The 16,193-nt window shown below is 39.6% G+C and overlaps 1 protein-coding gene across 2 annotated transcripts in view; it reads left to right on the forward strand.

Annotated features, from left to right (window-relative positions):
* The window catches only part of chd7 (chromodomain helicase DNA binding protein 7), a 100,322-nt gene that overhangs the window by 45,651 nt on the left and 38,478 nt on the right, over positions 1-16,193 (forward strand). For both annotated transcript variants that reach the window (XM_044134120.1, XM_044134121.1), the window contains exon 5: positions 14,763-14,907. In XM_044134120.1, the coding sequence (XP_043990055.1) occupies positions 14,763-14,907 (145 nt within the window). The remainder of the gene's footprint in view (positions 1-14,762; positions 14,908-16,193) is intronic.

A 16,193-nucleotide genomic window follows, 5' to 3' on the forward strand; every position in this document is an offset into this window, starting at 1 on the left:
TTTTGTCCATTGGTAGTATTGTTTGCTCGCTATTGTAAAACACCCTGTTGTTATGATTATGCATCATAACAAAATAGCAAAGTATAAATAATATTTACAAAAATCAGTCCAAATACACAGTATCAAAACAAGAAGGAACTTTTGTCCAAACAAAAGCTATATTTCCCCCAGAAAGGCAGGAATGAAAGTTTAAAAAGTTAAATTCTCAATGAAAGAACAGGGCTACTCCAATGTGCTACAACCTTGAGAGGCACAATTTTCCATTCATCATCAGTAGCATTTGAATTCTTATATCAGTGGACTGAGTTTCCTCCCTTTTCCATCTTATCATTCCAGCATGGTATTTGATAACTGTCAATGCATAGCTGTTGATTGCTGGACCTTGTTTCTCTCATTGGACTTGCCTTACTTATTGTAGGTACAGTAGTTTGCAAAAGTATCCATAGCCCTTGAACTTTTCCATATTTTCTGACATTACAACCGCAAACATATTTTTACAGAATTTTATGGGAAAGACAAACACAAAGTGGCATATAGTTGTGGAGTAGAAACAAAACTATACATGATTCAAAACATTTTCTGCAAATAAAAGCTGAAAAGTGCAGTGTACAAAATCTTCAGCCCCCTTTCCCTAAGTGCGACCAATTGCCTTCAGAAGTTGCCTGATGACTGCTAATGACTAAATAGTCCACCTGTGTGTAATCTAATCTCAGTATAAGTTCAACTCCTCTAAGACTGCCTCAAAGGTTAGTTAAGAGAATATTGGGAAGCAAACAGCATCACAAAGTCCAAGGGACACACCAGACAACTCAGGGACAAAGTTGTGGAGAAGCTTAAAGCAGGCTTAGGTTATAAACAGGTTCCACGAATCATCTGGAAATGGAAAGAGAATGGCACAGCTGTGAACCTACCAAGACAAGGCCATCCACCTAAACATAAAAAAGTCCCATTTGCAATTTGCCAGAAGCCATGTTGGGATACAGCAAAAACAATAAGACGAGACCAAAATTTAACTTTTTGGCAAAAATGCAAAGCATTACTTGTGGTGGAGAATGGACACTGCACATCACTCTGAACACACCTTCCCCACTGACAAACATTTATTTTCTTCATTCTTGATTGTAAGATGGATTGAGCCAAATACAGGTCAATCTTGGAAGAAAACCTGCGGAGTCTGCAAAGCGACTTGAGGCTGGGCGGAGGTTCACTTTCCAGCAAGACAATGACCCTAAACATTAAGCCAGATCTACAATGGAATGGTTTAAAAACATTCATGTTAGAGTGGCAAGGTCAAAGTCTAGACATAAATTCAACAGAGAATCTTTGGCAAGATCTGAAAACTGCTGTCAAGTCAAGTTTATTTGTATAGCACATTTCAGCTGGAAGGCAGTTGAAAGTGCTTTACATCAAAGAAACACAGAACTAAGAAGTCATACAAGTAACATACACTGTGTTCCAAATTATTATGTAATTGATATCTTCTCAGATTTTATTAAATGGTCAATGGAAATGATGGTCAGTATGATTGTCAAGTCAAGAACTACTACAGTATAAATAAAATTTTACTGAACAAAGCTCCCAAGGAGAACAGTATTTTTTTCAAAAAGAAACTCAAAATGCACTGTTCCAAATTAATATGCACAGCAGATTTTCTAAACATTTTATGGATTATAAAGAACTGCAAACAGTTCTCTGAACTAATCAATATTTGAATGTGCAGCATCACAAGTACTAAAATCAAAACCTAATTCAATCAAAAACCTCTTAATAGACTGAGTTACGTGTTCACATAGGACCCCTTCTTTGATATCACCATCACAATTCTTGCATTCATTGAACTTGTGAGCTTGTGGATAGTTTCTGCTTGAATTTCATTGCAGGATGTCAGAATACCTTCCCAGAGTTGCTGTTTTGATATCAACTGCATCCCACCCTTGGATCTTCTGTTTGAGGAAACTCCAAAGGTTCTCAGTAGGGTTGAGGTCAGAGATCAGAGGAGGATGGTGACCTCACCATGAGTTTTTCCCCTTTCATGCCTATACACAGTGGCCTTGCAGCATAAGATGATGCATTGTCATGCATGGAGATGATTTTGGTATGGAAGGTATGGCTCTTCTTTCTGAACCATGAAAGAAAGTGATCAGTCAGAAAGTCCATATACTTTGCTGAGGTCATTTTCAAGCCTTCAGGGACTCTGAAGGGGCTGACCAGCTCTCTCCACATGATTTCAGCCTCCACTACCTCCTTGTTGATGTCACAGCTGTTTTGGAATTTGGTGGCCATCCATCATCAATCTACTACTGCGAACATCTGGACTATCCAGGGTTGCACATCAGTCATCAGTGAACTAATCTGTTTGAAAATCAATCTTCATGTACAGTTGGGCCCACTGCGACTGGTTCTGCTTGTGAGCTCTGGTTAGGAGCTGCCAAATAGTAGGTTCATGCACTGCAAGCCTCTGGAGGACCCTTCACCTTGTGGTTCCAGCTTCAAGTAACTGCTTGCTGCTATGTAAGGGCATTTTAACAGCTGCTCTCTTAATTTGATGAATTTGTCTAATAGAAACCTTCCTCATTCTGCCTTTATCTATACAAACCCATCTTTGTTCTAAATCAGCCACAAATCTCTTCACAGTACAATAATGCTTCAGTTTCAGTTAAAATATTTGATGTTTTCATATCTTGTCATATAGCACTACACTATCTGATGATTTTGGTCAGCAAAGAGATCCTTTCTCTTTCCCATATTGCTTGAAAGCTGTGGCCTGCTTAATAATGTGGAACATCCTTCTTAAGTAGATTTCCTTTAATTAAGCTCACCAGACAAACTAATCCGAAATTAATTATAGTGATTAAAAGAGCCCTGACACACAATACCATCTATAAATTTAATAGCACAACAAAAATGTAATCTTTATAACAGTTAAATCCAATTTGCATAATAATTTAGAACATGGTGTGCATTCACCTTAAGAAAGAAAAACAAAGAAATTAAATTCAAAGTAAAATCAAAATTAAAATCATATACATCAAATATAATGATACATGTACCTTTGATTAAGATTCAGAAACAATTGTAAATAGTTGTGTTTTTGCCTTGATTTAAAGGAATTCATTGTTTCAGCTGTTTTCAAGCTTTATTCAAGATTTGTGGTGCATTGAAGCTAAATTCTGCTTCAAAATGCTTGGTTCTGGTTCTATGGATGCAGAGCAAGCCAGAATCAACAAAATGTTAGCAGTGGAGTGTATAAATAGTTTGGTGAAAAATGGCTCTCTTATGGTTTATATTTCTTTTAATCCATGCACTTATGTCACACATTTATTAGTCATAATATTTTAAATAAACAATATTTGACCAAAATATATATTCATTTCTGTATCTTATAGCACAGAATAATCATATTGCCAACTCATCCCCAGTGTAAATTGCAAGACGTGAATTAGAAGGACACTGTAATAATTAGCAGGACCTTCCGGTAAACAACCAATCAGATTAAGACCTTGTGTGAATATTCATGAGGTCCTGCTATTACACAAACCTGCCATAGGGGGCACTGTGGTGATACACAGATTATACACAAAATCAGGTTTATGTGTATTAAGCGGACATCTCGTTTTTTTTGCATTTTTGGGGTTAATAGACCAATAGAAACCTTTCTACGTTTTTAGATTTTTCTCTGTTTTAGCAGGACACCGCTCCTGTCCTGCTAATTCAAAATGTCCTTCTAGTGTGGTGTGTATTCTGACGAAATGTCCTGCTAAATCACATATACCAACGCACACACACACACACACACACACACACACACACACACATACACACACACACACTGTGGCAACAAAAACATTTACATATTCTGACCTAGATTCTCAAGCATTCCACTTTCATTGGAGTTGCACAGACTTCAACCTCATGTGTTTGAGCCAGTTTGTTCCAAATGAGTCCGAAACCATGACTTATGGGTCGCTGAAGCAAACGGTGATGACGGGTATCATGTCCAGAACTTTAACTGGCACCAAATTGTTTATATTCCATTTGCTTTTAGACTGACCCGTTCAGACTGCTTTGGTTGTTCTCCTCTACAACTTCCCAAGTGTTTAAACACAACAGGAAAAACTGAAATAAAACTAATTGGTTGCTTTCTGGCTTGTGTGTGATGGCATCAGAGAGAATTTTGGTTGGGAAATGTTTCTTGATTGAAAACGGTTTGCAGCATCGTGAAAAACTGATAATGAAATTTTTTGTATGTGACAATTATTTTCACATGAATGCCAAGAGTCCAGGTGGTATCCTTAACTGAAACCGTCTCTGTGCAACTTCCTCTACAATTGTTGCTTTATTGTGCTATGCAATTCTCCAATTCCTAAAATATATTTGGGTTTATTACTAGGTTGTTATATTTTCAGTTCCGCATAAACTCAAGCAGCTTCCAGTAAAAGTGACTGAGAAAATACATTCTGTATTTATTTCACCTTCTCGCAATCCCACACGTCATAATCCCAGATAGTCCAAGAGGCGAGATTGATTTGATGCGTCAGAGAAAATCTTCATGCGTTTACATTGAAAGCCCTGAGTGACTTCATACATATAAACGCAAGCTCGTCCACACACATGCACACGCCGTATCCATCACTCATGTGACCGACCAGGGGGAACTGAAAGGGTCACAACCTCTGAGCTGTGAACTGTAGCACACAGTGTTTATGTGGGTGTGACTCTCTGATCACAGAGACTGGCGAAGCATGGAGTGAGGGCTCCGTGACGGATCCGAGTATCAGTCATATTCATACATCGCTGTGTCAGACACCAAGCCGCACGACTGGAACGTCAGGTGGAAGGTGAAGCTCTGCTCGAAGTTGTGCCTGTCACCTTCCCTGGACGTGTCGCAGACAGACTCGGTGACACTTGCTGTAAACCTTTTAAATGTTCATTATCCTTTCAGAGTAAGTCTCTGTGGTTTATGAGCTGTGCAATTATTTCGGAGACTCGAGTAGGAGTTTCTGGTGGTGGATTAACACACATTTTGGATTCTGTGGAGCATTTCTGCCAGCAGGAGAGTGCATGTGGGATTGAGTCAAAATAAACCACAGTGTGTGTTCATTATAACGAAGGAACATGTTACTTAATGGCTCCCTCTATTTGAACAATAGAGTTTTATGGCACAGATCAGTTGGATACGTTGGGCTCTGAATTCACACCTCCTAGTTGGACAAATTCACTGATGGTGTGGTTCATCTCACTTTAAATATAGCATATTTAATGCTACTAAGTGTTGACTGATAAAAAGAAAGTGTTAAGAGAATGACGGTTAAAGCAGGATACAGATTTTCTTGACTGCACATGTAATTCTTATCAGTTTTTGTCGATATTACCTCTGTTTGAGTATTTACTTTGTGCTCTCTGGTCTTATCTCTGCCTTCTCTCACTTTTTTCTAACAGCTGTTATCACATCCCTCTTTTTACTTTCAGAGGCAGCAAACATTAAACACTGTTGTTTCCTATACGTATCGGTTATTCTGTCTGGATATGCCGTAGACGTAAAGAAATATCAGCTGTTTACCAGAACCGGATTATTTTTATTTAAATTGGTTTTGCCCAACTGGTCCGAAATGGAAAAATTCAACCATTGCCATACTGGTAAATTTCTCATGTCTAAGCACTATGAGGCGGCACTCTGAACAACACTCTTTGGTGTGGAAGGTGTTACTTAAGGAAGTACACTTAGTTCATTGTTTTAATTACCAGTGAAGGGTTTACAATGAAGTCAGAGGAGGCTTGAAGAACAAACATGGGGTTTAAAAGAAAACTACTTTCCATATGTTTCTTCAGACTTTGAGAGAGCATGACATTTGGGAGATAATAGGAAGGAACTGTAAAACACTGTACTCCAGACTAGTGGCAGCAGTTGGTAATCACCTGGTGTAACTTCTCAGTTCATTGCTCCTTAGAACGTACACGGCATAATGATGATTGTTGTGATGACATGCTGAAGGCGTAGTGTAGGAAAGAGCAGGAGCTTCTTAAAGAGACGGAGGCCCAATTGCTGACCATCAAATTACAAAGTCATATTTCTTTTATGTTTGGTTTTTATAGCATTTTTCATAATGAAGGGTAGCATAGTTACTTAATTGTGCTATAAAATTGCCATTTGTACCTGGAACATTTCTAATACTAATAAAAAAGTGGTTTGGCTGCTATGGTACCTCGTTTTAATTGATTTCTTTAAAAGCTTCTGAACCTGAAGCCAGGTTCTTGAAATTTTTGACTATATTGTTTCCTCCAAGGTAAAATTTTTGGGACCCATTGCTAAAGGAAATGCACACGAAACTGCTGTATTTACCATGCAGGCTGGGCTAACCATGCTAATTGTTGGGAAATAATGCTAAAGACAGTTTAAAATTGCATCTCTAGTTTTTTTTTTTTTCTTTTTGTTATTTTAAAATAGTTTTTTGTATTTATAAATACTTTCTAGCTGTAGGGATACTAAAAAGTTTAAGTATTATTCTTCCAAGACTAAAGGTAAATTTAGCCAATATCACCACTGGGATTTCAAAGCTCTACAAAACCCAAACGTTGGAAATCGGCCTCAAAACTCTGATTTCCGGATCTCTGATTATTGCACTTTGCTTCACAAAGTCCATAATCTAAGGAGTAGTGCAGAATTGTAGACGGCTTCAGGGTGTTTTGCGAGGCTCAGCACATCATTGTGAAGGTGGAAACTTGATCGGACTGAGGAATGTGTCAGGACGCGCCCTCCCCCCACCCCATCCCATCCCATCCCGCTCTCCCCACGTCCTTCAGTCTCTCTCATCTCTCTTTCCTCTCGGCCTCTTTTTTTATCCCTGGCGAAGGAGGAGGGCCGCAGCAGGCAGGGGGTCAGCGCTGGGGGAGGTTTGGTGGGTGTGTGAATGCGTGCACACGCCGGCCACTAGAAGAGAGCCGGGGCGTGGAGGTGGGGCAGATGAGTGGGCTGGACTTTTGTGTGCACATGCATGTCTTGAGGGGGGGAAGGGAATGGGGAGTCGTTGGTAATCTTTGTGGCAGAAAATGGCGTCTAATGATAATGAGGACCATGCTGCTGACCACTCCACAGCCCCAGCTGTGTGTGTGTGCGTGTGGGTGCGTGTGCGTGTGTGTGTGTGTGTGTGAGGGAGGGAGGTAGGGCAGAGGAAATGTGGGGGTAGGGAGTCCATTCTCAGCCCTGTGTGTGTTGGTAAACTAAACTGGCTCTTATCTGTTGTCAGGCTTTCCTCCATCTTGAGTGGTGTCCTGGAGCTCCCAGGTTAATTTAGCATAATAATGGCTGCTGGCCATTCACTCCTATTCTAAAATGGTGGACCTCTGCAATCACCCATTTATCTCCTGTTTTATTCCTTCCTTTCCCAAAGCCATCCCTTCCTGATGGGGTTCGTCATCTCTTCCCCTCTGTCATCTGCTTTTTGTAATTGAAGTCAAGGAATTGCATAACACTTAATCAATAAGGCATAATTTTTTTTCTTTCTTTTTTTTTGGGAAGAAATTTGGCATAGCTTTTATGAACTTGAGTTCATTAGTCATAGCTCATTCTCCATAAACAAGCCTTCCAGTCTTTTAACAAGTGTCTTTTTAATGACAAAACATCATTTAAAAGTTTTGCATGTTAATTGCCATTAAGTAGAGATATTTTCTTTGTTGTTCTTAGCAGCAGGACTTCCTTCCCAAATCTGATAATGTCCTTAAAAGCCTCATTTACTGCATCTTAAAGCCATAACACAAAACCTTTTTCTATTTAAAAAATAATAATAATAAAGTTTTTTGGGTTGCTGCCAGCATTCATGTTCCATTAGATTTTTGGGCAGGCAATATATGCTGCAAACCTGAAGTTTTTTTCCTCTCTCTCTTTTTGTCACACCACACTGCAGTATGTGTTTTTTTTTTTTCTCTGTTTGCTGTATTTGCATTTCTCTATGAACAAATAAACCGCCATAGAGCAGACGGAAGGCTTTACTTTATGAGTGTAAACGGGATGTTGGGCTGCGCTGTAAAACCATCTGAGCACAGGCTGCTTTTTGGGTTTCGCTACCATTTATTGACATGTTTGTGGCATTCTCAGAAGTCACACTTTGTCAGCAAAGCGTTTGCAGAATAAGTTGGCGCAACAACAGTTTGCACTCCAGGCAGTTCATTTTATATAGGCCCCTTTGCAGACTTTGAAATTGGGATAATGGTGTGTATGTGAGTGTTCTGAATTTTCTATTTTTATGAGCATGTTCAGTTGCATTTCGGTAATTTATTTATCCTGTATTTGTTACTGACTTTTTATGTTGGAATTCATTTTCGCTGAAGAACTTGAAAAACTTGCACATTTATTAACTCCACCTAATAACGTGCTTTCGACTAACTCAGGAGAAGCTTTTTAACCAATGAACAACAGCTAACTATAATCCACTGGTGCTTGTTTTTTTTACACGTCTCCATTGTCTATACACACCCACACGCTCACACATATATATATATATATGTATAATGTATAAAGTTACATAATCATTTTGATTACAAAAATTACTCATTGCAATTATCATTTTATCTATACTACCTATTCCATAACATATATAACAATGTTACCTAAATAGCGATGAGTTGTTCTCTTTCATTTCCTCTGACCCAAGCAGCAGATTTTGATTGTAAATAGCTGAAAGGAAAGGAGCCTCCTTTCAGCTACTGACCAGCAGTGTTAAGCTACTCCGGATTTAAAAATTGTTTGAAAGCGACCTCGGGTTTTGGTTCACATTTCTTTCTTTAAAATTGAGTTGGAGTTCTGTTGGGGGCTTTTTGCACGCATTCACCACGTGATCTGAACAGTTTTCCTCAGTTTCCCTTCAGGTAGACGGAGATTTTACCAGTTCACTGCTGAATAGATGTTAAAAGTTTAATTTTATGGGTAAGGTTTGCGAGCGTCTCGACTTCTTCAGTGCAAAATTAAGAAAAAGCAAAACAAATCAGTTTTCAAATGGTATACATGCCATGTTGCTGTTACAGCCAGATAATGTTACTTTAAAGCAGTGCTTCTCAATTCCAGTCCTAGGCCCCCCTGCTCTGCATGTTTTAGATGTACCTCTACTCCAGAGCAGCTGATTCAAATGATTGCATGACCATCAAGTGCTGCAAACGCCTGTTAATCACCCACATATTCAATCCAGGTGTGTAGCAGAAGGGAAACACCTAAAACATGCAGGGCAGGGGGGCCTGAGGACTGGAATTGAGAAACACTGCTTTAAAGAAAGCTAACTACAAGAAAGAAATACTTTTTCCTATTTGTAGTAAAATTTCATTGTGAGCGACGAATTAAGTTTTTGTTAAGTTATGAACAGATGAAGATATGCTCTTTCTACTTTTTCTTTTATGCTAATTTGATCTTGCTTCTGAACTTTTGCCTTTTAGTGCAGGTTCTGTCCAACACTTTTGGATCTCAATAAAAACGCCTTAAATCATAAAAACATCTTAATGAAAAGGTTTAGTGGTGAAATTGTGACATTCTAAAAACTGTGTACACCGGTGCCAAGGTGCCTACTACTATTTTTTTAAGTAAGGAAGTACCTGGTTCATTAACTCATGGCAAAAATAAAAACGCTATCAAATTTGACTTAAAACGCACAACAAAGGGCGTTCTCAGTTGTGCACGTCACTGATTCACTGAGCTGTCCAGGAGTGGGTGTGAGCGATGCAGTGAGAATCAGGTGGTTTACTTGTCCAGTCAGCTAACTGCTCTCCTCTGACCTTCTATCCTCTCCATCCTCATTTTCCCTCCTGCTCCCTCCATCACGCCGCCTCCGTCTACCTCTCTCTGAGGAAGCACATCTATAAATAACACCACTCTCAGCTGCCACACCCTTCCCTCTGCGCGAATGTTTGTGTGTGCAGGGGTGATTTGTTTGCAATACACAAAGAAGTCCGACCTGCAAGCAGGCACCTTGCATTGTGCATGTCTGTAGACGTGAATGCACACACAGCACTTTCTGAACATGCAGAGATGTTGCATGCACGTTGCCTTCTGGCCCTCTTTATGTCTCTTTTTATTGTAAAGAGGAGGGGCCATAGAGGCTTAGTGCTATGACTCATCACAGCAGCAGGTGTCCCTTACACCCTGACCCCTTTTGCTGTTGTCTTCTTCCTGTCTCCATCACTCTCTGTATTTTACTCGGAAGCTCCTGTTCCTATTTTGCACTGTTCAGATCTGAAAGCATCATCTCAGCTTTCTTGTTGATGGTTCCCATAGTGCTTCATGGCAGACTAGGATGTGTGAATGGCCTTGCTACACACCTACTTCAGGGTGAATGAGACACATTTGAGAAAGTAGAAAAAGGAGAAACTGTCATTTGCTTCAGTATTGGGAAAATGTATGTTTTTTCCATTGCTAATTTGTTCCTTGTGACTCAACCATTACAAAAGTTCTATAAAAAGTTGAGTTGTTTTTTTTGTTAGATTGATTTGTTATTGATCCATTGTCTTTTTGTTTTTGGGCATCATTTATTTGATTAGCTAAAAAGAAAACGATTATTGTACTCTCTATGATATAAAGACAGTCACATAAAAAAAACTCAATAAACTTTATAGAAATAACATATTGTCTCCAACAATATGGGAGGAGTGCTCCAGTGACCTAAGCTCCTCTCACTGTCTTCTGCAGGGCCTTATCATTAGAAAGCCACACCAGCTGTATTTCCATCACAAAAGTACACAAAACTTTATCAATATTCTGCTAATGTTAAATAAAACACAATTTCATAATTGCGTTGTTTCCATTAAATAAAGTTCAATTAAAACACGTGAATAAGGGCGTGGCGTAGGGGATAGCGCGACCCACATTTGGAGGCCTTGAGTTCTCGACGCGGCTGTCACAGGTTCGACTCCCGGACCCGACGATATTTGCCGCATGTCTTCCCCCTCTACTTCCCCTTTTCCTGTCAGCATACTTTCTTATAAGGGACACTAGAGCCCACAAAAAACCCCTGGAAGGGGTTAAAAAAGAAACAAAAAACATGTGAATAAATTTGTTCAAGTCATTAAAAACTTGCTACCACCACTTCCTGTCATTTTCTTTGTCTTTTCTGCCACAAGTAACATCCGCGTGTTGATCACGTCTCGTGATGCAAAAGTCGTGTTTCCATTGCAGTTTATGCATTAATTTTGATACAGAAACCAACTCATCCTAGCACAAAATTTCTTCAAAAGCTGGAGTTTTTTTTTTCTTTTTAAAATTTGCTTGTTTTCATTGCGTGCGATTAGATGGTTAATGGAAACTTAGCTAACCAGATACAGCACTGCCATTCGGTTAAATGTTTGTGTGTTCTTTATAAGTTACAACTTATTTTAAATTCTCATTTTTTAAGTCCGTTTAATGTACTTTTAGAAAGGTACATTAAATATTGTAACTTGTTTGTGCAATGTTATGAACAGTGACTCGAAGTTTCCTACTTCTATTGGGCTTTTATGTTTTCAGTGGTAAGTAAAATTTCACTGACACAAATGCATGTATAAAATAAGATTTAATAAGTTTCATCCCCAAAAACTGTGGAAGCACTTAGCTTAAAATTTAAACCGTATCTGCAATTCTGTGCAGTAAGTGGGTTGAAAAAGCAAGTCAGCTGGTTTATTTGGGCTTGTTAAAAAAAATGCTTACAGAGCGAGTGAGTCTGACCTGAAAGGCTTTCTGTGTCATCTTCACTGCCAGTAGAAAGTCTAAAAGCAGAAATTAGGACTATAACATGCTAGTGAAGTTTAATATAGACATATAATTTATATCAGAACTAAGACACAACGCATGTTTGGATCTTAAATAAATTCTAAATCTCATACCTAGTGACTGTAAGACCTTGGTTTAGCTCTTTACATGCTTTGTTTATAATTTTCTTCAAATCTAAAGTCATGCTTTTCTGTTGGAACCGTGACATGTTTAAGGTGGCACATTTGAGAAAAAGAAAGTTGCTGAAGTCCACTTTATTGTCCCGATTTGATTCATTGATTGCGAAATGCTCTTAGAGGTGAAAGATTGGTGTGAAGAGGGCTGAAGAGATGCTCCGAGCCGAGAGGTGATGTTGCAGTTAGGAAGTGAGGCCATGAAGACGCTAGGAGGAAGAGAGGGGAGAAGGCAGCCAAGTGGAGAAGTCTGTGTGTGAGTGTGTGTGTGTGGCCAGATGGCTCCAGCGTGTGGCGACCAGCCAGAGGAACAGGTGCAGGTCACATGACCAGCCGTTACCACGGAGATGGTGATTGCTCTTGGCGTGAGGATGAAAGGAGAAGGGCCCCAGGGACAGAGAGGGGGTGAGAGATAGAGAGAGGGGAGAGAGCAGGAGGAAGGAGGGGAGGCGGTGGAGGAGAGCGATCCTGGCGTACAGTTCTGCAGAGGGCAGACTCAGCCCAGAAAATAAAACACACACACACACAGTTTTAACGTCAGTTTGGGAGGAGGTTAGTTGGACAATTGTTTCCGTCTGGCCTAAAGATATAATGTAGCATTTGTATTGTGATGGAAATCGGCCCGTTTTATCCGAACTCTGCTGGTTCTATCTGGGATCCAGTTCCATGTTTTCGGAGAAGCATGTTTTAATCCCAAGTGTGAGCAACTTTATGAAATCGTTCAGCCATGTTAAATTTTTAAAATAATTTTGAATCTTCAGAAATGCTCTACAGATATAATCTTTTGAAACAAATATTGTAGATTATAGTGTGGAAAGTTTCAGTTTATTCAAGAATTTTTTTTTTAGTAGCGCCAAGTTGTCTGAAATAATAAACATTGTTTTTTTTTTTTTTTACAATTTCTCTTCTGATTTTTACTCTCACATAAATAGTGAACGGCCATTCTGTAAAATGTTCACTTGAAAATGCCGCACTTAGACTTGCTATATTTTCATCTGGAAAATAAATAATGAGATTAGTGGCTTTATCAACCACCCTATATATTCTATACATATATATCTGATTAGGACATTGAATAACATAAAACCTTAAAGTAAACTCATACATACAAAGCTAACGTATAGCAGAAAATTAACACACAGGAGCCTAAACAGTGTTAAGTAAAACAAATTAAACAATGAGTAAATATTAGGTTACGATCAAAGCACACTGTTTTACGTTTACTCTTTGGCTTTTGAATCGTACTATGAAAATGGAAACTTAACGTGCGATACTGCAACAGCAAGAGCTCCTTCACCCAAATTTTCTTCGCTTGCGTGGACGTAGCATCTGTTCTACTGACTTGCCAAAGCATTTTCAGTCACAAATGCCTCGTTTCCACCAAGTAGTACGGTTTGGTATGCTACTTTACGGTCCAGCGTACTCCAGAAATTCTTTCCACCGTCGGTTACAGTGGATTCTCACTGGACAAGCAAGATTAAACTCAAAGGCATGATGTGGCATTATGCTAGCTCAGTGGTTCCCAAAGATTTTCTGAGTCCCCCTATGGATTACAACCCCCCCCACCCCACCCCACACACACACACACCCTGAAAAAGAAAAAGAAAATCAACTGGGCACACACATCGTTCAACCAGACATAAACTTGTACACAAATTTTATTTTCAAACTCCACTGAAGTTTATTTCACATTTCAGGTTGCAACAAAACAAACTACAAACCATCTTTACAGTGAAACATGTTTGTATAACTTTTTTATAACTTTCTGCGCCCCCTGTACTTTGGGAACCACTTTCTAGCACCACTGTGCTAGCTTAACGACAAACGTAGCACAGCAGTGTTTCTTGTGCTTATCGCAAGCAGTGATGTTTATCTGTCCACCGGCTGATGGACTGTTTGACACCAGTACCTCCACCATTCTGGTGCGGTACAGTTAAAATAATGTAGGAAAGTGCGTCGACCCATTTTGTACCACTCTGTCTAAACAAAGCTTTAGAAGACATGTATCCGCTAATAGAGTTGTATGGAAACCTGGGCAGTGAAGTTGTTTTTGTCACCACAGCTTCACACGTGCTGCAGTGATAAAAAGCTTATCCTCCACATGTCAAGATGATCCTATCTGGGGTGAAAAATTGGGTACAAGTCATGTGGAGTTGGATCGTACTGTACCGTGTAATAGAAAATCAGCATTGCAGAAATGCACGTCCACCTAATAAGGCCGGCATTGTTCTAAAAACGGCAGGAATACACACGAGTGATGAATTGCAAATTTGCCCTTAAACGTGGCCGATCAGACTCTGGATTAAAGCAATAAAGGACAGACTGTGAGCAAGTTGGCTTCCTGCGAGCGGCGCATAAGAACACGGATACATGCTGTACGAGAGACAGCGGAGAGATGCTGAGTGTCCTCTCACCTCTGTGGTGTTACTGCACACACACTCGCAGATGGAGCCAGCTCCTCTTCCTCTCCATGCCAGAGATTAGTGGAGGCCTGGGGAGAGCTTGGCTCCGCCCACCTCCTCTCTCAGGGGCCTCTCTCTCTGTCTGCCTGTCTGTCTCTCCGGACCCCCCTCTCGCTTCCTCTCAGTGCCTGTATCTCTCCATCTTGCTCCCATGCCTCCATGCAGTCTTTCATCATATTAACCCCCTGTGTGCCAGAGCCTGAGGCACACTAATGATTTCTAAATGGGTAAATGAAACATGGCGATTGCCCTGGGACAGACAGATACACACAAAAATACACACACACACACATGTAGGTTTGGTTGTCTTTTACTGAGGTAGTCTTACCAAGAATGAGTTTTGATGTATTTTTACCCTTTTTCAAATCCTGCTGCTTACATGTTTTTAATCGTTTATTCCCACAGCAGTAAAAAGGTGGAATCAGAGGGTGGGGCCAGCGCTGCTAAGAAGGACGCCAAGAGGAAGAGAGAGTCGTCAGTCGGTGACGATGTGGAGGTGAAGTCTCCACTGCCCTCTCCTCCTGAAGAGGAGGATGATGATGGCGTGCAGGTAGGCAAGAGGCGGGGTGCATACAAGTGCTCGAAGTCCTTAAACACTTGAATTTCAATTGGGTGTTTTCAACATTTGGAAAGTGTTTTATTTCTGTATGAAGTCCTTGAAAGTGCTTGATATTTGAACTGCACAGTTTCGAATTAAAGTGAAATCTAACACTGGGTTCAAAGCCTAATTTTGGAAAATGTTAGTTGAAACCAGATATTTTTATACGCCTAATAAAAACGTACTTTTTTCTCACTGTCAGAAGTTAAATCAGACTAAACTTTTCTTGTTTATTTTTAGAATTAGCAAAAAATATTTCTATTTGCTAAATGGCAGCAAATATAAGTATTGGCTGGCAATATTGTGGTTAAGCATGTAGACTACTATTAAAATACATTATTAATTGCAGTAATAAATTACATAATAGTGAATGGAAACAGTTTTTTTTTTATTCATTTGTTTTGTTTACATCTCCAAAGTGTAGTGCTGGAAATTTTTTTAAAACTTCTACTGTAGGAAAAGTTTACAAAACGTAAAAAATATCCTGAAAAATTTTGCGAGAATTGGCAATTTAGGAAGTGAGGGGGGGGGGGGGGGGGGGAATTCACAACTCTAATAACCACGACACAGCTATTTCAGGAAGCCCAGCTAAAAAAGCAGAAGGCCATCAAACCACTTCTGATCACTCATGGTCACAGCTTGTAGAGAAGGCGCTGAGCCAGTGAACGTTTGTGTTGTAAACCAGCCTTGTTGACAGACACGCTGGCCAACCGCGCAAATCAGGTTGTCGCCATCCTCCGTCAGCAACTTTTTAGCCAGTGATGTATTTTGGAAACATTTTGCTTCAGATTTACTATTTAGCCTCTTTACTATCAAACCCCGGTAGCGTGCGCCATGATGCACTCCTTTATAAAAGCCTGCTTAAAATGTGAAGTGCTAATTAGAGGACCAAAAGCAAGCTGTTGTATCCCCTCCTCACACTGAGATTTATGAGTAAATCTTATTGTTGCACATGAAGAGTCCTGGTTTTCAACAGGAAAAAAGGTACTTTAGCAGCTGTGTTGCTAATATGTTCCCTAAAGTCTCACATTGGTGTTTTCCTTTTTTCTTTTTATGGCAAGATTTTAGGCATTAAAATAATCAGCATTTTGCTGACTTAAGTGGATAGGCATTATGAAAATGAAGGCTGTTTTTTTGGGGGGGAAAATGAATTAATTAAACTAAATGCTGAGCCATGTGTTTAAAAAAATATTTGAATTTCTACCTTGAAAACTCGAATGTATTGTATTAATATTTTA

The sequence above is a fragment of the Gambusia affinis genome, linkage group LG12 (assembly GCF_019740435.1).
Source record: "Gambusia affinis linkage group LG12, SWU_Gaff_1.0, whole genome shotgun sequence".
NCBI classification, from domain to species: domain Eukaryota; kingdom Metazoa; phylum Chordata; class Actinopteri; order Cyprinodontiformes; family Poeciliidae; genus Gambusia; species Gambusia affinis.